The sequence below is a fragment of the Hippoglossus hippoglossus genome, chromosome 8 (assembly GCF_009819705.1).
Source record: "Hippoglossus hippoglossus isolate fHipHip1 chromosome 8, fHipHip1.pri, whole genome shotgun sequence".
NCBI lineage: Eukaryota > Metazoa > Chordata > Actinopteri > Pleuronectiformes > Pleuronectidae > Hippoglossus > Hippoglossus hippoglossus.
This window is the reverse complement of record NC_047158.1, coordinates 16026662-16053427: the sequence shown is the minus strand read 5'-3', so window position 1 is coordinate 16053427 and position 26766 is coordinate 16026662. Positions and strand designations below refer to the sequence as shown.

Genomic DNA, 26766 nt, shown 5'->3' with positions numbered 1-26766 from the left:
AGTTTTATAAGGGTGTCTCCCGCTCCCCCATCTATTGTTGTACTGCATGGGACAGCTACGTAACATTTTGGTCATTGAAATATCCATTTGTTAGCCTCTCTCTCATTAATGTTTTCTCGCTGGTTTAAAGTTATAGTGTAATTTGCTGGCTCATTTGTGTGGTTTAACTTGTGTAAGGGCTCCACATATATGCACAAAATTGACTGGAGCTCATTTTGTCAGAATAAACAGAGACCTCCTCCGAAGACATTCACAGTCCGGCCCTTACCATTAAATAAATCACAACGCAGCCATTCAGCCGTAGAAAATAAGCCTTCTTCTGAGGTACAAAATAAACAAGTTTGAACTATTGAACACTATTGGTGTGGTCTTTCACATATGAAGTCGAAAGACTACAAAATCTTCCCAATTTAACCTGATTTAAATATTTGTCTAACTAGAATTAAAGCTAGGGTCGGTATGCCTGGAAAAGCTTTGCGAGAGCAGGCTACACTTGCAACCGATACATTTGCCAAAGCTCCACCCACGAAAATACACAAACGTGACTTTTCCCTGACTCACTCGCCAACTCCTGGTTATCGCCTCTGCCTCAGTGGTGTACAGGTCGTGCGCAGTGTGAGCACAGCAGGGCGCGTGCTGGCAGGCAGGCTGGTTAGTGACAGACAAGTAAAATGTTTGGTTGTGTTTATTGCAGTCCTGCGAGGGCCTAAGATTTTATCTATTTATAGCCACGACTTGCAATTAAGATCAAAAGTGTTTCAGAAACAACTTACCAACTCTACCTTTAAACCCAGACTGTACATTTTGCTGATTGGCAGCCACTGTGGTAACAATGGGGTTCCTGGTAAATGCTGAGACATAGTGTGACAGTATAGCTCCAGCAGAGAAGAGTCACTCAGCTCGGTGCCGTGACTCAGTATCATCCACTACAAAACAATGTCCATCTAAAGTTTGCTAACATAAGCCACCGGTCATACCAGACCAAGTAAGGCTGCAGCAGAGAAACCCCTGAGTGTACTGTGTTGGTTCTTTCTAGACATGTGTTCCTTTGTAAGAGGAAGAATTATTTATGCTTCATTTCAGAAAATTACAAGCGTTTTCATATTAACTGTCATGATCAACTAAAGGGTAAACATGAAGTAGGCCACAAACAGATGTTTTGGGATGTAACATTTACTCGGTTGTGATAAGGCCCATTGAAAAAACCCAGCGACGTACAAGGTGTTGTTCTTCTTTTCATTGAAAGAATGCTTCTTTTTGAAGCAAATTTGATCTGGAAGGCTTCATTCTCTTTAAATATCAAGAGGGGAATTCGTATTTGAAGTCAAACAAAAAGCTCACGGCAAACCAACTCAGCTACAGTAACATGAGTACGTGTAATTATTGACTTTCCAACCCTAAAATCCTGGCTCCTGTTGCCCGGGCTCTCACAGCACTGCTGCATCTCTGCCAGGCAGGGCCATAGATCACAGGGGGGCTGTCACAAAGGTATTACCACACACACTCAGCCCAACACATACCCCCTGACAATCACAACAGTCGCCCATTATGCTGGTGTTACACATGAGGAGGGACGGGCAGAGCGCACTTCTTCGCCCCCTTTTCTGTTGCCTCTCTTCTCTGAATGCCACTTATCTTTCTGCTCCGTTTCATTGCGTAAGCGGGCGGTTTAAAAACTGTAAGACAAGAGGAGAGAGGGAGGCAGAGAGGGGATTCACCACGCATACATACCACAGACAAACTGGTGTTGACGGAGGAGCAGCTCCGGACAAGTGTGGATGCGTTCCTAATGGCTATGTGTTTGTGAGAGGCAGGAGACAGCGAATCAGATGGACAGACAGGTTTGCGGGGAGAGGTGTCAGCCTGTCAACCTCCCCACCGCGCCCCACCCACCCTCCTCCTCCACCACCAGCAGGGAGGCCGAGGGAGGAGAGGCCGAGGATGGACGAGCTGCTGAGAGAGGAAAGGGGGAAGCACGGCCAGAGGACGAGGACTTGGGAGGAGGAGGAGGAAGAGGAGTGGGAGGAGAGGGATGACAGGGGGAATCTGTGGGCCAGGGGCAGAGAGATGAATAGGAAGAGGAGAAGAGGGAACGGAGGGGGGAGGTGGGAGGTGGGCCAGGTGTTCCCCTCACAGCTGTATTGCAGTCTCCTGAGTGCCCAGCACACAAACAAACTATGTGATGCAGGCTGCTGTGAGGAGAGGCCAAATCAGTTGCACATTTCCCTCTGAAAGCAGTTTTCCCTTTTTGGCACATGCAGCCAAAACTTAAACTCAAACTACATACATGACAACAATAACAGACACACACACCCATGCGTCGCCAACAAAAGTTAAAGAGCCATAAAAAGCAACACTTGGAGCGCCATTTCCCTTTCAAAACACCACAGCTCACCACAGACGTCAACGAAAACCTTCTCCCTCTCCGTTTTCTTTTTTTCCAGATCAACTCGGCTCCAATAAAACATGTGGAAACCATCTATAGTGTCCTCACGGCGGGGTTAAAGAGTGCCTCACACCACGGAGCGAGGAGAAGAAGAGGAAAAGCAGCACGAGAAACTGACCTTCAAAGTCTGATATGATCCCTTCCAAGTGAGCGTTGACAGTGGAATCAGACATTTTGGGGAGAAGGTGTGTGTGTGTGTGTGTGTGTAATGCAAGAGAAGAGGGAGCAGGGTTCCCTTTCCCCAGCAAGGAAAAGTCTTCCTCAGGCGCAGTCCCGCTTTTTAAACAAATCCCAAATTAGGAGACCCGTGAAAGAGAGAGGAGGGGAGGGAAGTAAAAAAGGATTGAGCAGCTCACTGATCCAAACCCTCTCCCTTTCTCTCCTGTCTCTGAACGCTGAAACTTATTTTTTCTCTTCTCCTCCTTCTCAACTTCCAGAGCTTGGAATGAGCCAGCGATGACAACCCCCCACCCGCCCTCCTCTTTCCTCCCTCTCTCCCTTCAGCTCACTGTCCCCCAACCCTCCCCCACTCCGCCCTTCCCTCCCTCCCTCCCTCCTCTTCTGTAGCCGTCCTCTCAGACTGGCTCCTTTCTATGAAAGCTCTCTCTTTTTTTGCCATGGGTCAGTCAAATTATACGCATGCTAACATTTGAACACACTTCCTGTAAGCTCAGTCACATGACTCACACACACACACTCACACACACACACACACTAAAGAAACACAGAAACTAATGAAACACAGATCGCCTATTACTAAGATGTTTCAGGCCTTACTTTGTTGAACAAGTCGACATCAGCATCCTATGAGCACATACATCAATGCACAGACTAGAAAACAAGGCATGTCGCCATATGGTCTTATCTTAAAGTAGATGGAGGGAACAGTTACAGCGAATAGCAAAATAAATCCGGAGTGGAAACAGAATCGTTCTATGGACTAATATGGTCAGGACAAGCTCATGCAGGCGTTTAGTAGATGGTCTGACATGCTCAGTCGCTCTGGAGGCAGACATCAATAAATAAGTAGCCTAATGACTTAATGACCATGTGAATGAGCCCCTGTGTGTGGGGGCGGAGGAACATGGCGATGGTCAGTGTGTGTGGTTTGTTTGTGTGTGGTGTGTGTGCTTGAGTGAAAAAAGTAAGAAGGATGTGGCAGCTGGGAAATATCTGTGAGTTTGTGACTCGTTGCTTCTTGAATCTTCTGACCAAAACACTCATGTGTGTGACCCGCGCTGTGAAGCCACTTTCATTCTCAATCTGTGCGAGAACTGGAATTACCCAATGAGAAGTTACCTTGAGGCAACGAAGCCATATTCAGACTTTATCAGCCACAGGCCAAAGGCAACAAGAAGAAGAAAAAAAACCTGCTGCTATTGGCCGCTGCACCAAAATGACCCATTTATCAGCAGCTCACAAGGCTCGTAACAGCGAAGATACGTGAGAAAACAACACATGAGGAAGAAAATTAGAAGACACATGAAATAAAATTATCTTTAATAGCTGTTGTCCAATGTGTCATTTATCTTGCATGTCTTGAGAGCTCACCGCCAATTTGATGCTTACATTGGAATCAGATCGTGTGTTTTCCGTTCATTTAGGTGTGCTCAGCGATCATAAACACAGATGTGCTGCAGAGTGCAAACACACACTCTACAACACACACTTTTCAAAGTAAATATGAGGTTTTACTGTACCAAGCCCTGGTCCAAAATATGTAACCCACGATATGTGTGAGCAAGCACTTTAATCATCGATAAATATTCTGTGTTTACATGAAGACTGGGCCTGTGCCTGGACATTTTAAACACCGGGGCAGGTGGCTATGAGGCCATAATTAAGTACATGTAACTTGTATAACTTATTTGTTTGTTGTTTATCTGAGGGCAAGGTGTTCTTTTTGTTGTCACCTATGTCAGAACATTACGTTGCAGGGCGACTGCGTAGTTCAGTGTTCATGACGACAGCAGATTGTTTATCCCTCACTCAAAAGACCAACCTGCATACAACCCACCATATCTGACACTGTGCCACTTCCTCCAGCAGAGGTCAGCATTGCACGTATAGATAAAACACGTCGCTACGGGCAACAGTGGGCTACAGTAATGTGATCTGGAAACAGATAAAGATGGAGACATGGGGAGAATCCTGCCCCAGACACACCCTGATCCCACACAGCGCGTCCTGCCCAACACATGTGTGTCAGATTCCTCCGCTCCCTGGCACATAGTCATTTTCAAACCAACACGCACACGCACACACGCACGCACACACACACACACACACACACACACACACACACACACACACACACACACACACACACACACACACACACACACACAAATTTGTACTTCTATCTTAGTGAGGACACTCATTGGCACAATGTATTCCCTGTATCCCCTTACCCTAACCTTAACCATCCAAACTAAATGCCTCAACCTAACCCTAACCTAAACCTAATTCTAACCCTATAACCATATAAGTCCTACAGCCCTTTGAAGAAGTGAGGACCGGCCAAAATGTCCTCACTTTCCAAAAATGTCCTCAATCTGTAGGGACTATGCTTAAAATGGTCCTGACAAAGGTATAAGTAGAGGAACACACACACACAGACAACAAGTATGTGTGCAGCAGATGCCTACACTGAGGCAAGCAACACATGCATTCAGGGCAGCACCCAACAATTTGAACCGAACATCACACACCCAGACACACACGTACACACACACACACACACACACACACACACACACACACGCACACACACAACACAAACACACAGAGCGAGAGAGAGGGAGAGAGAGAGGGAGAAGCTCACTTCCTTCCACTGCATATCCTCGCAAGCCCCAGCAAGCCCAGACAGTGCTAATCCAATCTACTGTAACAACTGTCACACTGGGAAAAGACTGCATGGGATATTTTTCTTTGCCCCGCTCTGTGAAGAATTTTATTCATATCATGGTGATCATGCACTGCACTCACATTCAGGACATTAGCACAACACAGGCCTTGGATATGATATGTAAAGGTTGAAATGTGTGACTGTTGCATATATTAGTATCTAAATGTTTAGCTTCTCGTTGTGTTTATTCCACTTCACCAGCTTTTCTTTTGAGTAAACTTTATTGCTGTGGCATTGTTATCTGCAATCTGGCAGAACGGGAGGAGGAATTCACTAATAATAAATCAAACTCTTCCCCTTTGTACGTATTTAAATATAAAGGGGCCATTCTATGATAAACAAAACAACAATTTGTACAATTTAGATGAGTCACACTAGTGAAAACATCATTGGGATTATTTTTTAGTTAATTTCTGCAAATAGATCCCTTTCACCAAAATCGTACACACTGGACCTTTAAGCGAGTTGTTTAAGTACTTCCTCCACCACTGTTCATCATAATTTAATTAATTATGAGGATATTTTAACATCATTCTAAATATTAGCTGACAAAATCGTCAATAACTGTTCTTGTGTCCAATCCAGATCATAAATCTGTTGGTGCCCCACATTTCCTGCGAGTGAGTGTATTGTAATGTATTTGAATAGGCAGCTGCTGGTGTTAGGTTGCACTGCAGTGTGCATGATGAGAGACAGAGACAGCCGCCTACTGCTTAAAGAAACCCAGACCACCACCACCACTCAAATGTGGGTGCTGCACTGCTGAGACCTAAAACATGAGAGGAGCAGTGTGCTACTTATATAAATGGATGCAAGGCCAGCGTAGCAGTTGCTAGGGCAGTGCCAGGGCAACAAGGGCCAGGGCGGCAAATGTCAGCAGTCGATCACCACGTGCACAAATATGTGCACACACACACACACACACACACACACACACACACACACACACACACAAAGTCATCCACATACGAAGGCGCCAGTTGGCCCCCTCCCATTTAGTCTGGCCTATGTGCCAGTGGACAAATATCCTGAAATGTCTGGAATATGAGATGCAGCTCCAAGAAAGGTTTCACCGGGCTATGAGATGCATGGATTCACCTGAACTCTTTTATTCACGATTACAGCACGTGATAATGAAAACTCCGCCATTAAGTAATGATGTTATAGTGAGGTAATCATGGTTGATTTTCCACTTAAAGCTGTTAGCCTGGAATGTCCCTGAAGATTTAATTCCGTTTTTAACACCAGATACGATGCAGATGGCCAAAATAAAGAAAATAATGAATAAAACCTATTGAGTTATATAATCTAAGCACCAGTTTATAAAAATAGGTTTTCAGAGGGTGATTATAAAAAATTGTAAAGAAGTTCAGCATCTTAGTGACATTTTATTGAACAGAATGTGGCAGATTTGTATCATGAATGATGACCAGTGTTTCATTTCATTGTTATTTAATGATGATCGGTCCCAGCAGCAGAGGAATCTCCAGCTTCCTGCTGGATTCATCCTTAAACAACAAAAGCTTTGTTGGCCGTGATGCAACTCACCCACGAGTCAGGCTGTATCAAAGAAGACATCTGGAAGAGGTCAAAATCCGTGTGCGTTTTGCTCTGGCAAGTATGTGCAACGCTTACGTCGATCGCGTGCGTTCATCTGTTCACGTGTATATATTTTGGATGTGACTGGCTGGTTACCGCAGCTCTGTTTACATGGCAACCCCCACAATAAGCTGCTTTACCTGACTCAGGAGACGGACAAGACAAGAAAAAGAGGGGAAAGACCAGGGGACGTGTGACAGCTCTCTGCAGGAAAGAGGAGAGAGTGAAAAAGAGAAAGAGAGAAAGAGAGAAAGTGACACTGAGCCCCTCGTGGAAACAAGGAAACTTTCTCCGTACTGTGCGGAGGAGAAAGAGACAGAGAGTGCAGCGTTAGCATGACTAATGGAGTCAGCAGCACTGGTAATGTAAACAGCACCTGAAAAGAGTCTGACTTTCACTACGGCACAGTACTTTACTTTTAGCTTAATGGGGGAATGAATGAAGTCTCTGACAGTCCAATATGTAATGAGATGTTTGACAAAAGAGAAGTGAACACTTGCACATGAAGGTGGCGAGGGTATGAGTTCACGTATATAACACGGCCCTAATGTAAGAGTGAATGTGAAAGAGTGTTAGAAAAGGTCAGACAGTTTCACAATATGACACACACACACACACACACACACACACACACACACACACACACACACACACACACACACACACACACACACACACACGAAATCCCCCTCATGTGGCCCCAGAGCGCACTTGGTGAAGTCGCTTCCTCTAAAGTATATGCACAGCTGTAGTGACAGCAGCTGCCCTCAACCACCAAACAGCGGCACTCAGCCAGGCTGTGCTAACTTTAATCAAATACAGCACCTGTCGGAAATATGGCTCCACTGAAGTGCACGCACACACACACACACACACACACACACACACACTGGCATACCCCCTCAATTACTTTTGCTTAGTTCTTTGCAGCGAGCGAGGTCTGTATGTGTGAGCAAGTATCTCGACCATCTGCACAACGTGTGTGTGTTTTCCCTCATGCATGTGGTTGAATGGCTGAGTCAATAGAGAGAGCAGCTGCCCTTCATCAGAGATGATTCTCATAAGGCCTCTCTCTCTCTCTCTCTCTCTCCATCCCCATCCCGCCTCCACTCCCTCTCTCCGCTGGGTCATAATCCCGTGTAGTGCGTCAACAAGCCAGCATTGTGATCGCCATCCTCGTCGTTCCCCCTTGCACATGCACATTGTTCTGCTCAGCACACTGCCATGGCAACTGACCCCACAACACCAATGGCGTTTCACCAGGAAGGAACATGGCCACCGTATCCTTCAATAAATTTCCTCTTTTTGAAATCCATACAGGTCGATATTCATGACAAGTAGGGTGTGACGAAGACAATAACAGGAGAAACAGCACAATAACACTTGCTGCCTTGACTGAGGTTTCTCAACTGTGAGAAAAGGGATTTACTCAACTCAGCAGCCCCACCTGCTGGGGGAAGTATATGCTACATATCAAACTTTTTTTGCACAAACTCAACACGACTTTCACTGAATTTATTAAAAGGTTGGTTTGAGGTAGTTTGTTGAGGCTACGCTACAAGTCATGAGCTTGACATTTCAACGGGGGCTGACTGTGGCTGTGTCTCACAGACCTTCATCAAACATCATCAGCTGACCTCCCTATGACTGGACAGAATGGGACACGTCAGCCCCTTTAGTCACAGTCTCTGTGTGGATGATGGACATAATTATTTCCATTGTCAGCATCGTCTCTGTTGATTCATGTGGGAAGGACGAGGAGAGTCTCGCAAATCAGCATCAACAAGAGGAACATCAGCGAGAAGTGAAGTGAATCGATTTGGACAACGAAGACGGGAGGTGCTCACGTCCAGATGACACGGAAATATTACGACATGTGAGTCAGTAGAAGCCAATAAATGCAACTGAGTAATGAGGAGGATTCCTTAGCTTGGCCTTCAGGGACAACACTCAAGCTTCATTACAGTAGGTAAACCTTGAAGTAAGTGCTTAGTTCTAAACCCTATTCAAAACGTGTGGGAGATCAGGGGGACACCTGCGAGCTCTCCTGGTCGAGCCGCCGTCCAGCATACGAAGGCTTGAGCTCTCCTGCTCTGACCCGGCCCTTTGCTATGTGTCTTCCCCCACTTTCTCTCCCCATGTCATGCTTACTGTCCTGTCAGTTCTTTTGAATTTTTTGATCTTATTTTTATTTATTCATCTATTTATTTTGTACTGTCCTTTCAATAAAAAATAATACATCAAAGGTGCAGAGTAAGTTCCCGTTAGTCATGTTAGAGTGATACATGTGTGAGGAGAAGAGGGGCTCCTGGAAGAGTTGAGTTGTTAAGAGATTGTTGACGATGGAAAAGGATGACCCTGCTGTCAGTCTGGCCTGTGATTAGCTGGTGTGCATGGATGCTACGGCAGACGGTGACTCCTGGACGAACCCGCTGGCCGAGAAGGACCATATGCACACAGAGACACGTTCAACACACTACACCACACACTACAACGTGCTAAGTACCCCAGTGAAAATTCGCACAAAACTGAAACATACACAAAGTATGTCCTGCTGAAGCGGTTACTGCTCCCTGGAGGAAGCACCTGGAGACAAGGGGCCACAATATGAACGCGCGCGCGAGAGAGAGTGGGTGAGACACACACACACACTAAAGAGTTCACATCCAGATCTCACGCAACATGTGGGTCCAACAACCTACAACCACATATACAGGTACACACATGCACAGACACACACATGCACATGCTGCTGCAGCCACTTCGCCATTTTCACGCCAACAAAGTTTTTTTTTTCATGCCAATGAGCTTTTTTACAAGTCACACTAACACCCATAAAAATACCACTAAGAAGCAGACTGCATCGCCTCACTGATGACTTTAGCATGATGTGCAACACACACACACACACACACAAACTCTTATCAGCTCTATATGCATGCAGTTGTGGTAAATTGTAAAAATGAAAAAAGGAAGGATATTATATTGAAAAGTTTGCTCAGCTTTGTTATAGGGGACTGAGGCAGGGCTCGGTCTGTCCTGTTGGCTAAAGGAGGGAGTGACTGATGGCCGAAGAGGGATCAGAGCCACAAGGGACAAGAGTAGTACTGTTCAAACAGAGCTCTTTCCTGTTTCCACACCACAGAAGAATGGGAGAATGCAGACTGAGAAAAGGGCAAGAGAGAAATGTCTCCGAAATAAGATCTGTTTCTCTCTCCAGAAAGCTTTTGTCTTCCTAAAACACACATTATGTTGCAGCGAATATTGAAATGCAAGTTGGGAGAGACAGGCAGACAGGCGGGGCGACTGATCAACCACCACGCATTTAACAGGAAAACGATGGGATGGAAGGGGTGGAGATGGTGGGCACAAACTGGAGAAACAGGAAAAAAGAACTGGCAAACACCACGGGCAGATAAACCAAAACAAGTCCGCTAAGCTGCCGTACAAGCCCCGCAGAGCTCCCAGCTCCAGAACCCCAAAGAAAACATGCAGTCAGCAAACAGGACAGAATGAGAGAGTGGAAAATACCATGGAGGGGAAAACAGAGGCAGGCTCTCATAGAAAAAGTCACTCGATCACAGTGAGGAACCTAGAAAACTACGCTGTTGTTTTCCATTCAGCAGAGAAGCTCGTCCTCATCTGGGCTGACAGTTGGTCTTACCTGAGAATTTGTCCCCCTCCATAACCAGAGCACTCCCTCCACAGCCACATGTAGTGTCTGCTCTTTGACTCTCTCTTTCTGTCTCTCTCTCTCTCTCTCTCTCTCTCTCTCTCTCTCTTTTTCTCTCTCTCCCTCTCTCTCTCTCTGTCTTTTTTTGGACTTCCCTTTCTCTCGTCCCTCTCTCCCTCTCCCTCTTTTCCTCTTCTTACTCTCTCTTTCCTCTCTGGCTCTCCTTCCCTCCCTCCCTCTTGATTCCTTCAGTGTGCCTTGCTAATGAATTCAGAATTACGACATCCCCCATGTGCCGATCATATGTTGCGTTTGCCGCTTCTCTCCCTCTTTCTTTATTTCTCCCTCTTTCTTCAGATGGGACCAAGAGACTGAAGCAGCATTGTATCTTGAAAATAGAAACCATTAGCTCCACCATGTGACATGCACGGACCAAAATAGCCCGCTGTACTTGCAAAACCTTCTGCCAGCTTACTCGCACTGGTGCTTGAGTGTGTGCGCTGCGGCCTTGATTCATTCGATACCCACCGATACTTGTCAAGCTGGTGCGAGAGACATTCCCAAAACTGTGGCCTTAGACGTCCTCACCGTACACAGCTCACAGACACAGCTCACAGACACAGCTCACAAACACAGCTCTGCCTTTGTACACGTGTGAAAGGATGATAGTCCTGACAATGCAAAAACCATGTGGGACGCAAGAAAGGGAGAACTTCTACTAACACACACTTCCCAGAAATGTCCTCACAGGCCAGTCACGAATAACTGGAAGACAAAAAGAGAAAGACAAAAGAAAACTGCTCTCGAAAGGTTAGTGAACCCCCCCCTCCCCGTCCTCGCTCTAAATCATGCTTGGTCTGGAGCAGTCTCTGAGTTCAGGAAATTCAGATGACCTCCAACGCCTGGCGCTTCCCTCGCGCCGCGCCAGGGCTCAGAGGTCGCGCGGCGAGCGTCTCAGCTACGATAGAGAGATCAAACACACTCGGACATGTCAAGTCTGCTCTCGTGTTCAACCCACCGCTGCTCCACTGACCTGTCGCACGTTGACCTGTATTTGTGTAGTCATCTAAGTGTTTAGTGTCTGTTTTAAATGTGCTTGTTTTCCATTTATATACAATGTTGTCTAAATGTTCACTGTAATAACCTCGGCTAAGGAGGTTATGTGTTTGTCTGCGTTTGTTTGTCTGTTAGCAGGATTTCTCAACCAATTTCCATGGAATCTTGTGGAGGGGCGGGATATGATCCATGGAAGAACCCATTGACGTTTGGTGCGGATCTGGATCAAGAAATGTTTCTTCACTTTCTTCAACATTGTGATATAGGGCATTTTGCAAGATTTTCATTGATTTCTGTACAATTTGGTGCAGGTTCCAATTAAAACCTGGATCTAGTGAATTTAAATATGGTTTCATGAGGGGACTGTTTGGCCTTGGTGGATGTATGTGCTCTCTGAGGGCCATTCTAGATATATCTCCATTAATGCTGTAATTAAAACCATCAGATGCACTGGGTGATGAAATCAGGGAAGTTCACACTTTGGCGGCCCCCTATGGCCGAAATATGTAAAACTGATGGTGAGATGATGAAGAGTGTGTGTGTGTGTGTGTATGTGTGTGTGTGTGTGTGTGTTTGTGACAGCAGGATCTGCTGACTCCCAGATAGGAATTAACCACACACAAATTAACAATAGACACAGTGTGGGTATCTGTGTGTGTTTGTGTGTGCATGAGTTGAGGTTACAGTAAAGCATCCTCCCAAACACCCGCCAGACTCGTAAATCTGCCCTGTTGGCAGATGTTTTGTATGGGCATCTCCCGCACGCACACACGCACACACACACACACACACACATGGACACACATGCCCTGTGGCGACTGAATCAATGTCAGGGAGGTCTGCTGACAAGCAGGGCCTCATCCTCAGCCCTAAGCACTTCCCCCAAGACCTGTGTGTCTGTGTGTGTGTGTGTGTGTGTGTGTGTGTGTGTGTGTGTGTGTGTGTGTGTGTGTGTGTGTGTGTGTGTGTGTGCAGTAATACATTTCTGTATCTATGTGTGTTTTCTGTCTGTTGGCATTCTTTTGTTTGCATGTGAATGTTTGTCTTCACAAAGCTTTTGCCTGTATCTCATTCCAGTTTAGAAGACATTCTACAGTTTTACACACAAACACACACATAAGTAGAAATGATATAAGAGGAAAATAATGTAGAGTCACAGTGATGACAAGTTTTTGAAAGCGTGCAGGGACAGATTTGTACGAACAACAAAAGAGCATTTCTGCTTCACTCGTCTTTCTCCAGATGCTTTGGTAGATTCAGAACATGTTTCACTTAGAATCAAATGAGTTTGCTTCACAAGTTTTAGTTTGAGCAAAAAGATAAACACCCAAAACTGAGAGGGCACATATGAAACTATTTTGCAAAGGAGGTCCTGTACTGACTACACTCGTGTTGCTGTCAGAATGTGTTTTCTGTCTCATGGGCTGTCAGCTCTCTGAGGGACAAATACAAGGACTAATGCCCAACTTTGCAAGGACTAATAATACATAAATGGAACCAGTATCCTGTTTCACAAGAGATTATCATCTCACAATCAGAGATACATTTGCTTATCTTCCTCGGATGCTCGTGCATTTTGGTTGAAGGTGTCAAAGTAAACACAAAAGGAAACAAGCTCATATTGCCAGTCACAGCTTTTAAATACTTCGAGAAATGGGCCACGGCACGACACAAAGACACACTCATTGTGTGTTTGTGCCCTCAACTATGCAAAGACTATTGTGTGTGCGTGTATGTGTTTCAGTGTGCATCCTCTCTCCCTCCCCTCTTTATGCTGATGCTGCAGACAGTGTTGGCTCTTCTCACTGCAAGATGCTTCAGTGGTGAACCTCAGCCACAGCTTCAGCCTATTTGCCAACACACACACACACACACACACACACACACACACACACACACACACACACACACACACACACACACACGCATGCACACACACATGCAAACACACGTTCAGATGTGCATTCGCAAAACACAGAACTGCACATGTTTCCAGCCACTTGTTTTTTTATGTATGTTGTGAAATTACAAATTAAACAAAACCTGATGGGATCAGGAAAATGTGATGATAGAAAAATTTGCAAATATTGCAAAAAAATGTCATTGTAGGACGGTCTCTGAAACTCGTTATCACTGCATCGCTTATCTGCTGTTTACCTGCCATCACTTATTATATGGACAGGAAACGGTGCCAGCTCTGCCTTCAGAGTAACCTCTTCTCTCTGCTGAAGGTCAATCTCTCTGATTTACATAACGCTTAACAGGGTTGGAGAGTGATAACATGGAAGCTGGACAAGGCAGTGTATGTATCCCTGAATTTAAAAGGCTGATGATGTGCTGTATGTGGGGAGGGAGGGATGAATGGATAGATGAAAATACCAGTGGACTCACTGGGACTGGTGATGCCAGATCCCTCTCTGTCTGTTCTTCTTGCTCGAGCGCTGGCGGATCTCACTGTAAATGGAGAAAAGAAGAACAAATGAGTAAAGTCTCCTCTAACGTCAAGAGAAACTGACATCAACAGATGTAGCACCACCCATTCAAAAGTCTTAAAGGTTCAGTGTGTAGAATTTAGTGACATCTAGTGGTGACGTTGCATGTTGCAGCCGAACACCCCTCACCTCACCCTCCCCTTCCAAAAACATGAAAGAGAACCTGTGGTAGCCTTCAGTTGTCAGAGAAACTCAAAAGGAGTTTAGTTTGTCCAGTTTGGGCTACTGTAAAAACACGAGGGCCTCTGTAGAGAGGACCCGCTCTTAATGTAAATACAAAGTATTTAAACATATAGGGGTTCGAGGGTAAAGAAAACCACAATTTGTACGATTTAGATGATTATGAACTAGTGAAAACATTATTTTATATAAAATTTCTTACACACTGGACCTTTAACTCACACAGTAATAATGCAGATCAGCATTAAGAAAGAAATATTGCATAGATCATTACAGTTCTGTGCCCTAGTGGCAGGTTTGCATTAGCCTGATAGCAAGAGTTACATGACGCACTGTTCCAAAATAGCTAATTGAGGATAACACATCCAAGTGCATTCAAATTGCCCTTGAGCAACTCCTGAGGTAAATTTTCCCTTTTGTAGAAGCACAAGCAACAGATGCTGTGGCATTGGGTGGAAAACGGTCACTTTACATTCTCCTCAAAGCCAAATAATCTACGGTTGTCATCTGGAAAAACAAGATCAATCTTATGAAAGATTGTTATTACTGCCGGCCACAGAGAAAATGACTGTGACAGAAACAAGACATCTTTTAGATCCCATTTGTGGTTTGTTTCTATTTTTGCGAGTGTATGAGGTGGAAAAAATGCTAGTCAAACGTTGTTGTAGCACACAACTCTCAAAGTAGCACAGCAATAAAACTGCAGGGCATGAGGCAACATTTTGATTATTATTTAAAAATGTTAAGTAATAACGATTTAGTCCAAGCTGAAAGCCAGAGAGTAAGTTACAAACACCAGCAGGTAAACTATATACAACAGCACAAAACTATACAAGCACACAAACACAGCGTTATGTTGAGCTCAGTTACCTGATACTTTTATAGTTACACAAGGTTTCTCATCCTCATTCAAGCTCATCTAACAGCTCCCAGTGTGACCAGCTGAGTCCTACATGATGCTAGCTGGTTTAGGAATCAGAGGAATGCCTCTTCCTCTCTGCTGATCGTCTACCCCGTGACACCGGAATGCTACAGATAATTCCCCACTGACTGGCACTGGTGAGTGTGTGTGTGTGTGTGTGTGTGTGTGTGTGTGTGTTATTTATGTTGCAGAGAACCTAAACACAGTCACATTATGAGGACTTATGGGGACAAAAGGCAAGTTGCCATGATGTATAACGTTAACTTTAACATGTTTAAGGTTGGAGTAAGGTCAGGTTTATGTTCAGGTTTAGGTTTAGGATAGGGTAAGGGTAAGGGTAAGGGTAAGGTTAGGTTAGAGTAAGGTTAGGTTAAGGTTAAGGTTAAGGTTAAGGTTAAGGTTGAGGTTAAGGTTAAGGTTAGGTTTAGGTTTAGGTTTAGGTTTAGGTTTAGGTTAATAATCAAACCCGCATTTATTTAAACATGTTTCATGTGGATGCAGAGTGAATAAAAACTATGCCCCTACTTTAGACTTCTAATTTAATGATACACAATGTATTTATGGTAAATGGTGCTTGCTGCTGTGATCAGACAGAGAAGAGTACAGCTCAGCATTTCCTGGCAGAGACGATGGCACCAAAACAACAAGCTACAGTTCTCTGAAATCATCTCTTCTCTTTCTTATCTCCCCTCCCCCCCCCGTCATCTGTTCTTCTCTCACATCCACACAGTGTATAGGTGCTGTTCAGACGAGATAAGTTCGTCCGGTGGCTGGTGAGTCAGTCGGCCCGTCCTGTTTTTAAGTTCTTAGAAATACTTTTCACCGCAAATCAGTGCACGAACCCTAACCCTAACCCTAACCCATTCATCTTCTGCCAATAATGCCTCAAACATAGTGGTTTTCCACCTGTGTTGTCACTGTGTTCAGCAAAAAGACAGCTAGTCTGAGGGAGAGGGGGTGACTGTGTTTGACTGAAGAGGATGTGAGTAAAGCGTTTGTCATCTGTTTTCAGTGGGGTGAATAGAAACAGGTTATAGAAACAGTAAACACTGATCCATAGTTGATGTGTGTGTCAGTGGACACAGAGGAAGTCCTGCCTCTTTAAATCCCCAGAGGCGTGTCAAGGCTGTCAAAGATGCAATAGTGAAAGAGTCAGACCCTTTTTCTTGCTTCAGGCGCAAACCATTAATCTGCCACGGGCCATGTGATGACGTCATCACACTATTATGTGAGTGTGTGCACAGCGACGTGTGTTCCAGAGCTTTCAGTGTGTGGAAAATGACAGAACAAATAGGAGCTAGCTCAGTCTCTGCAGGCCTCGCAGCCAAAATGCATGTCTGTGCCTATTTTCTCTTCTAGCAAGGAAGGTTAGCTGAACACACCCACACACACACACACACACACACACACACACACACACACACACACACACACACACACACACACACACACACACACACACACATATGCCCTTGCAACAGAAAGTGCTTCAATCAGACCAAGCAGTGTGTCCCATTATATAATTTGACACTGAGGGGAGTCGTGAAGTTTAAAGTGAGGACAAACGACTGATATGAAGCAAATATGTATCAACCAATCACAGTGGGCTGGAATACACAGTAAAGGAGGGACGACTGCAAAGTGAAACTGTATGTTGACACAAAAGTGTGTGTGTGTGTGTGTGTGTGTGTGTGCAAAGGTCGTGGCTGTGCTTACCTGCTCAGTCTTGTCCGGAGCCACATAAACACACTCACAAACACACGCACACACACATGATTTTGCATCAACACACAGTTTAACTTTCCTAACCTAACCATCCCTAACCTTAACCTGGACTTCAGAAATGACGTTTTGCCTCAATAGGACTGGGAAAGGTCAGTGTTTATAATGGAAAAGGTCCTAAAGAGGAAACAAAACACACATACACACACACACACAGACACACACAGACACTGCATCAACAGGTTTCATAAAAAATCTCCGACACTATGGTCCATGTCTTTTTTTCCACCTCGAGGGGATTGGTAATCTTCTGAGGACATATTTGCCTCATGACACTGTTATGTACAGCACAGATCATTACACACACATGACACATGACACATGACTGAATCCAGTGTTTATGGAAAGAAATCCTAGAGCTGGAAGTCATATGTGGAGCAGAGTGAATGAACGGCTGGCCATGTATTTGCTATAGGCCTCAACTGATTGATGTCAATTGCAGTGCTAGGCCAAGCTGTGTATTTGTGTGTGTGTGTGTGTGTGTGTGTATGTGTGTGTCATGACCGGTCAAGTGCACAGCTCTGCATGGACAAACATGTCACCTTATTAGTTAATGGTCTCGGACAACTGGAGAAGGTAAACAGAGGGGAGAGGCTGCAGCACTTTAACCCACTTGAGACCCAAGAGCAATTTCATGCACTCACACATAAACGAAGGCCTGCAAACAGATACGCATCCACCGGTTGAGTGATTTGCAAAACCTACACCATAGGGCATGCTCTGTCTCTTTCGAGCACACAACTAGCTGAGGTTTTTGTTTGCAAAAGGAGGTCACGCCGGTCGTATTTGAGCAGCAGGGCAGAGGAGGTGAAGGACCCCCCCCCTCCTCCCCCCTGTCTTCTTTTACTTCCGACCTCTCCTTTGTGGATAGGTGCTACTTTCATCAAAACATGAATCAGTTGAGTGGCAGGTATTGTTGAAGACCAACTACAACAGTGTGAATCAAGAGGGTTACAGCTGCTGATTAACACTTTTCCTGCTGGTTCTCACTTTTACATGGTTTTTAACTATTGCATTTTAAACCTTTCTATACTTGATATACTTTGTACCTACTTAAGATGCCTAACTGGATTAAATATCAACTCCTGCTCAACATAAAGCTCCAGTGTATGCATTATGCAGACATTACTACTTTTTATTTTTATTTATCTATTTACTTTTGATCCAACTCTGCTCTTACTGACTGTTTTGATAATTTTATAATGTTTTACTTTATTTTGTTTGTTTCACTCTTTTATCATCTCTAACATTTCTTATTCTTATATTTGTGCTACTATTGTTGTCTAATGCTGTCGAAGATTTTAACTGTATTGTTTGCCCTCAATTCTTCAGTTTTAATATGTAAAGCACATTGAAACTGTGTTTTGACAGGTGCTCTATCATAATATTGACAATAATAATCATAAAAATGATGATTATTATTTCTATTATGTCTGAGCCTGTCATAATTTAATTTGTCCCACCACATAATTAACTAAAACTCATAATAACATAAAAGTCACCCCCAAGGCTGCAATGGCCACTAATTCTGTGAAATTCTATGCTCTAGATTCAAATTCAAAAGTGAAGTGTTATAATAAAATGTAGTTTTAAATTACATTGAAAATAATAACAACAAAAAATAGTTCTCAGTATGTTTTCCTTTGTCTAATCTTTCATTGTTAATTTACCTCTTATAATATGTTCATTTTTATGTCGAAACAGATCTCTTGTACAATGCTGAAATATATGACATTATGTATATATCAATAAATATATATTATACTCAAAAGTCAAAATCAAGACGTGAGAACGGTTCACATCACTAACCCTCCCTCCTCTGTCTCACCTATCTGTCCCTTTGTGTTTGTATGTCCCTCATTACACATGTTAAGGAAATGCGTTTCACAACTCTGCCTGTGAAAGAGCAGAGATCCGATGGACTGGTGAAGAGAGTGAAAGAGAGACAGAGCTCCAGAAAGACTGAATGACAAGGGAGCCATTTATCAAGATTGTTTTTACAGACCGGATAAAGCTTTTTACCTCTTTACCTGGCTGCATTCTAAATGAGTCAGAACCACACTGAACACACACACACACGCACACGCACACACACACACACACACACACACACACACACACACACACACACACACACACACACACGTTCTCAAACCACCCCTACATCCTCTCCCTGCCCACTTCCACACTGTTTGCTGTGTTGATAGGGAGGGGCCGCCACATAAAGTGTAATCCTAAACCCGATCAGCTGGGAGTGGAAGTAGGTTATTAAACCGTCAAACAGCATCATATCCTTCTCTGGTCTACATAAAGGTCTGGTCTCCACTTCCTCCCACTATCCAGAAATGATGTCCAAAAAATCCCAATGTGAACGCTGCCATCTTGCACATTTGGAGCAAGAGTCTGCGCAGTAGTGATCGGGGGGGTGGAGCTGTGGTAGCGAGGTCCTACCGACACACACGCTCAACCAATCACAAGTCAGTCAGTCAGCAGTCCAACTGTGAAGTGTCACGCCATTGTTTACCGCATGAAATAAGAAATTAAAACAAACTTGCCAGTAGAAATAAACATAACAGCAAACATCAGTGTGACAGGAACAACCTAGAATGATAGAAACCATGTTTGAGGAAAAAAACATTTTGACGTTAACATGGACTTTTTAGATTGGCCCGTGTCCCATCTTCTAACATGGAGGAGGATTTATGATTTATACTACAGCCAGTCACCAGGTGGCAATCGAGACACTTTGCCTTCTCTTTTCAGGAGCCATCATGTCGTCCATCTTGATATTCAGTCTATTGTGAAAATATAAGTGTAAGAAATTAGATGTTAGATGCTTATAAAAGAGAAAATGCCACCAAAAAAGGTTTGGGGGTAATCATGGTTAAAAAACAGTTCCTTGTCTGCTGTATTTACACCCTACACCTTTAAGAAGGTTGCTCCATCTCCATGAGTGCAACGACAAACAGAGTGACACTGTGACAAAGTGGGGGTGGGGAGGGGGCTGTTTGAGGAAGGCCCATATAGTCGAGGAAAGACATTGACCATGACCCTGAACCGCACTGCGCCCAAATGAATAGCACTTGTTTCGGCGCCAAAAGGTATAAACCAGCTACGCCTTTTCCTACCTCTGTACTTTCAACATCTTTTCCTTACTCTTCCCAATGCAAACATACGCCCAAGTGATATCATATAAAAGTGCTTCAAAAGGACAGGTTTCGATATCGGCCTATAAAACAATACTGGTGTGGCAGATAAGACGCCGCCTCTCTTCTTGTGAGTGTGTTAAAACCCACAGGGTCAGTGAAATAGTCCATAGAGCTTCATGGGATGAAACCTCCCCCAGCAAACATGTTCTTACTGTAAGTCACAGGTGAGAACTCACGATTCTCGGCTCAGAGGCGTTCACAGCAGACGTGACGTTTTAATTCCGCTGCTGAGATCACGTGTTTTCGCTTACATCACATCAACACCGGCGTCTGTGCTTATCACCAAAAGCTCTCTTGACATCTTCGTCAGTGCCTACTTCGTGTGCCGCACCACTTTTTCATCCGGGTATCGCGTTATCGCGTGTTAGTAACGTCATCAACACACCCTCTCGCTCGCGGTTTGTCCTGCAGGGAATCTCCTGCTGTGTTCTCACATCGGCTCATTCGGACGTTATTCAGACTGTTTACTTGGAGGCTGGCAGGAGAAACTCCAGAGGAAGTCCGAAGCCTCTCACTCGAACATTTTCATTCTCACATACAACCCCTCTGGATAATTTCAGGAGATTATCCAAAGTTCAGTGCATGTCTGAGAGCAGCTTTATGTATGTTTATCTTCAGAAAGGGGGGAGCTGGAGCCAATCTGACTTTGGGTGACAGGTACACCCTGGGGTGGGGGTACACCCTGGACAGATCGCCAGCGTCTCACAGTTCAGACAAACAACCATTCACTCACACTCACACCTACAGTCCAGAGGACCTCCAATCAACCTAACCCCAATCTGTGGGAGGGGACCAGAGAAAACCCATGCAGACACGGGGGGAACATGCAAACTCCACACAGAAAGGCCCCGCCTCGAACCGGGATTCAAACCCTCTTGCTGTGAGCCGACAGTGCTAACCACTGTAACACTGTGCCGCCCTACACGAAAAATCATTATATAAATTGTTATAATACCATCTTTAAATTACTATGACTTAAGACTCTCATCAAAATGAAACTGAAACTGAAGCAGGCCCTTGACAGCTCAGTTCACCCTCTGCAGATAATGTTTATTTAACTCCATGGTGCTTATAATATTATAACGAGTGGTTGTCTTTAATACCTCTTTGCAATAAATGACACTATCGCGCTAATTCCAGAGCTCTATCGCTGCTCCACTAGGTTCTCGGAACAGATATGAATCACTGACACTAAAAGTGATTGCTTGTTGCAATAAAAATATTTATTCATGTCATGACAGGACAAGGTTGCTCCTGCCACACAGCGGAGTTGCTACCTCTTTTGTACGGGCTGTGTCTTACACACACAATCAAAACTTTCAAGTTTAGTGTTAAAATTCTTCGAATCAAGTCAAGAAATGAATCAGATGATGAGGAACTTGATTGTAATGTCCCTGATAAGCTTGGTGAGCTGCAAACAGTCCACCATTTGAAACGGTGATACAAACGTATGAGTCCATGCTCTTTATCTTTCCCATCTAGATGTCGGCGCACATGTTCTACCACACATCAGAACATCCCCGAGCCTGCTATTATCTTTTTACAGGCTCTCTCCTGGCCCCGGGCCGACAGTACAGGCAGCCTGCTGTATCAGTAGCAGCAGCAGCAGCATCACAGAGCTGCATTCTTGGCTGCAGATAATAAACACGGAGCAGAGTGGACACTTCAGAGCCGGCTCCACAAGGCTGAGGGGGGAGGATCACACACAGCAGAGTAAAGATAGACACGTTTCCCACAATCAGGGGAACTCCACATTGCTAAGTTTGCCCTAAAAAATATTGTTACCAAGCCGTTTACATGGCTAATCAAAATGCATATTCCACTAATATTTATGTAGCCATGAAGACACCAATCAACTGAAAATGCAAGCTGTTGATGTTTAGAAACTGTTTATTTTTTCCTCTTCCATTCAAAAAAGACCGCAAACGTCCACAGAACCCTGAAGCCTCGCCAGCGCTGCTGCACAGAGAGACATTCACCTGTTGATTCAAAATGGAATGAAGGTCGACTCAGTACAAAGAAACCAGGACTGGATGATTAGTTGTCGTTGCTGTTGTCATGAACACGCATGTTGTCTTGGACAGGCTGTTGTTGTGATTGATGATTTCCAGCTATTAATATTGAACGCATATAACGAGTCTAAATCGACACTGCACTTCCTTGGGCTCCTAACAATGCACATGCAAAGTGTGAAGCCGATAAGATGAACGTTTTTGGGGATCACTGGAATTACTATGTTTGAAAGTGTTTGCCATTTACTGACCATAAAGAACAATCTTTCACTCTGGAGCAAAAAAGAAATTAATAAATAATAATGTGACATTTATCGTGATAATAACTGATATTGACCAAAATGAAAAGTTCCCTGTTATCCAGCCAACAGATGTATCCTGCTTCCTTTACTCACTGGCCTCTGACGCTGCGTTTGAAGTTATGCCCTAAACTCAGACCTGTATCTCCAAGACACCGTTTGAGATCCTACCGCGCAGAGCACTGTACATGCATGTCCACATGAGCCGAGCACTTATTAGTATTATTATTCACAGGCTTCTAGGAAGCCAAATTGAGGGTTAGACCATCCTCGGCATGTTCTTCTAGATGACAGGGCAAATATGTCTCAACACAGTTTATAGCTCGACTTTCAAGTTACCATCTAACAATAGCTCCAGGCCCCGAATCAAAGCCTTGCTGACTCTCCAGTATAAACAAGCTAAAAGCCATAATGCAGCACAGAATGAGGCATTTGTCACACAGGTACAAGTAGTGGAATTGTGTGTGTGTGTGTGTGTGTGTGTGTGTGTGTGTTGAGGACATAAAGGCACATACCAGTAGGAGAGTACTTTGAAAATAATGACTCTGTATGTGTGTTGGAGAGGGCTGTTATTCATACAGGTTACTCATTGATTCAGACAACTGGAGGGAGTGGTGTGCAAGGCAGGGATCGGCTCCACGAGCAGGGTTCATGTGCGAGGGGCTGCATGAGTGAACGCAGGCTCACACACACCTATTCAAACACACAACCACCTGACAGATACACACATTTCTGTACGTGAGTGTTAAAACTGAAAGTTCAGATGTGCCAGGGAGCATAATCAGTCAGTGTGTGTGTGTGTGCGTGTGTGCGTGTGTGCGTGTGTGTGTGTGTGTGTGTGTGCGTGTGTGTGTGTGTGTGTGTGCGTGTGTGTTAAAAGGCTTTTGCGTACAAAACAGACACATACACATACATACACATACACAGAAACACTGCCCTTCCTCTCTCAAAGTCACCCCTCCACAGCTCTGATGCCTGTCTAAACACCCCTACGCACTGGAGAAGAGGGCCTTTGACAACACACACACACACACACACACACATGCTTTGTTATTAGACTATTCCCAGAGTGTAGCCCTGACAAAGAATGTGACAGCTCCACACACGTCGCACGGCGAAGGGGTAACATGAACACACGCAGGAGGAGGAGGAGAGGCAGCATGACCCAACATGCACTTGGCTCCGACAGAAAACCGCCCGACGCTCCATCGTACAAAGACTCAGAGGGAAGAGGAGCCGGGAAAGCCGGCATTCCGGGGGTTAGGGTTGTGTACACTGGACTGAGCCCGAGCTTAGAGGGGGAGAGAGGGAGAGAGAGATGGGGGGGGGGGGGGGGGGGGGGGGGGGGGGGGATGGAGAGTGATAGTAAGCAGCGCTGAAGAAAAGGACAAAGGAAGAGGGGAGAAGAGGGATGTGACGTGTTTCTATGAGGATGTACACAGAGTAATAAACTGTTTGTACGTGACGAGGTTCAAACCTCAAGGCAGCAAACACCTCTGGAGTGTCTTTGAGCAAGGCAGCAACAGAAGACTTTACCTGCACAAATCAGTCGCATCACCATTCAGGCCACAAGGCCCCCAGTGTGTCTCATGGGATGGTTAAACTTAAATCGGAAACCAGAAGACTTCTGGCCCCAAGCCTATACACATGCAGAATCTGTCTATTATCCCTGAATAAACGTACGCATTTGTAGATTTGATGTAGATACATGAATCAAGTCATGCTTCAGGGAATAAGTGAGGGAGGAGTGAAGGAGCTGGACCATAAAACTGTCAATCCAAGAAGATTAACGAGCAAACTGTCTTGTAAAGGGAATTAATATTGTTATATTTAAATTTTTGCCTCCTACAAATTTGAAATCCTGCAAAGCAAATGACCAAAGTGTCCAAAAAACAAACAGCCACAATTGGCCAAAAGTGACACATTAAACTTTCGTCTTTTGTATGTTCGTCCAAAATAAAGCTGCATTAGGCCCGGGAATCTCTGTCCTGATGCCCTGCGTGTGGCTACAGTCAGAGATCATCTGACCTTTGGAGTCCAAACCTGCAAGAAAAGCTCAATAACCACACCCACAGGTGCATGTGTGGAGCCCTTTGTAGAAACAAAACAGGAAATTAAAAAAAGGAGTTTGAAATGTTCCTCATCAGTGGGAGTGTAAACGAAAACAGGTTTCATATTCAGTGTTAATGCTATTAACCATTTGCCTGAAGTTATGACAGTCTCCCTCTCTGTTGTCACATCAAATACAACTTAAACCGTTTTCTATCACCAGGCTGCCACTAAGGTTTGATTTTCTAAGTTACCACAGGATCTGCACACACTCACCTGGATATAAACCTTTCTTCATGGTTGTCCTCTGTCTGTTCACTTGTATTTCAGCTCTTAAAAAATCTTCACAGCCGAAGTCCGGTTTCTCAGTGTTTTATCAGAGGAGGCACGTTTGCATCCGTAACGTTTCCAGGTTGTTTCTCCTCTTTTTTTGTGCGCTCCCCTCTTTCTCTCTCTCTCTCTCTCCTTCTCTTTCTGTCTCTCTCCTTCTCTTTCTGTCTCTCCTCAGCTGTCCAAACGCACCTGATGCGTGAGAGGTAAGAATTCAAAAAGTCAAAAACTCGCCTCTGGCTGAACTTCCTAAACTGATTCCCCGTCTTGAACTCGTTCCTTGAGGAGAGAGAGAGGCGGCGGACTGAGGGAGTCACACCTGCGCTCCTGACGCGCACGCGCTGCGCAGGAGCGGGAGTGGTTTACTGTCACTGTGGGACTTTCACGTGGTGCAGCTCGGGAAGTGGGAAGAAGGAGGATCTATATACATGTGTCTGTGTGAATGATGATCTGTCATGGGCTTGTGATTGATTCATGAACTGCACAGCTCAGCCCTCACAGAATGTAAAATATGACTTATATGGCCCGATATCAAGAGTATGTTATATGGTGATATATCATTTTTACATACATCCCTTTTAGATATATGACATAATACATATGTTAATAACAAATGTGAAATTCCCATGTATGTACATATAGAAAAATATATCTATTAAGTTAATTAAAACAACATAAATACGAAACTACAAGATGCTTATTTACGTTCATAATTTTTAACATACATGTCTATCTTATATATAGGCAAGTTTATTGAAAAAAACATATATACAAAAATTCTACATGTACAATATACAATATTACATGTCACATATATGTAAATATGTTCCGTGTATGTGTGTGTGTGTGTGTGTGTGTGTGTGTGTGTGTGTGTGTGAGTGCGTGTGCGTGTGCGTGTGCGTGTATGTGTGTGTGTGTGTGTGTGTGTGTGTGTGTGTGTGTGTGTGTGTGTGTGTGTGTATGTGTGTGTGTGGGAGACAGCCTGTTGATAGTATAACCCTTGTGGGTGGCTGGGGCCACATGTGGAGTTAGCCCACATCTAATCAAATATCTATTCACAGCCTTTGACCTCAGATTCCACATGTCTAACTTTGGCGATCATGTACTTATTTCATATCCTGGTTCAAAGCAGCTCTGAGCTGCAGAGACCTCTTGTGGCCGCCACCTGGTTTCAACCTCTATGCTCAACAGCTCAACAACACGCAGCAGATATCTACTGTATGTTATCTGGCATGTTGATGGGCCCTTGTCAAGCTCTGACTCAATATATATGTTTTCTGTAATTAATCATGTTGTGGTGCAAGTCAAAACATTTCTATCATTAGCCTCCATCCCCGGGGTCAAAGTACTAGATGTAGTAGTAGATGCTAGATGGTTGGATATGTATCAAAAGGGAACAATTTAATTTTCCTTTGTGTGGGATGCTTTAGATCATGTCATCAGAAGACATGACGCTGTGTGGGATCTGGATGATCCTGTGACTGCTGATTCAGAGGTTCCGCGGCTCTGAGCTGCACATGTATCACACAGGAGGACCTCAGGTTCCCAACTCAATGTTCATCTGAGGATTAATGAGTAAAATCTGAAGTATGCTGAAGGAAAGCGTTTTTTTATCCAATCCAATTGTCTCCAAATCTGTAATGAGTCAGTCTAACTGTGGCTTGACCATCTTAAGAGGAAATGAGTTCGAACAAATACTTTTTATCAGTTAAAAAACATTGTCAGTTAAAAAACATTGTCAGCCCTGTAAGTTGGATGTGCTCTCTACTGGTTTATCAATGAAAAATCTACTCGTTCCAAGTTCTGTGG

The 26766-nt window shown here is 44.4% G+C and overlaps 1 protein-coding gene across 4 annotated transcripts in view; it reads right to left on the bottom strand.

Moving 5' to 3' along the window:
• LOC117766980 (septin-9-like) overlaps positions 1 to 25236 on the bottom strand; it is an 86995-nt gene extending 61759 nt beyond the window's left edge. Inside the window, exons 1-2 of one of the 4 annotated variants that reach the window (XM_034594456.1) lie at positions 24904 to 25236; positions 14062 to 14136 (exon numbers count right to left, since the gene is read on the bottom strand). In XM_034594456.1, coding sequence (XP_034450347.1) covers positions 14062 to 14136; positions 24904 to 24925 — 97 coding nt within the window. In that variant the 5' untranslated portion in view covers positions 24926 to 25236. Of the gene's footprint in view, positions 1 to 2564; positions 2750 to 10617; positions 10800 to 14061; positions 14137 to 24903 lie in introns of those variants that run through there. The other 3 variants (XM_034594457.1, XM_034594461.1, XM_034594458.1) reach the window with 3 other exon arrangements.
• Between the last annotated feature and the right edge of the window lie 1530 nt (positions 25237 to 26766).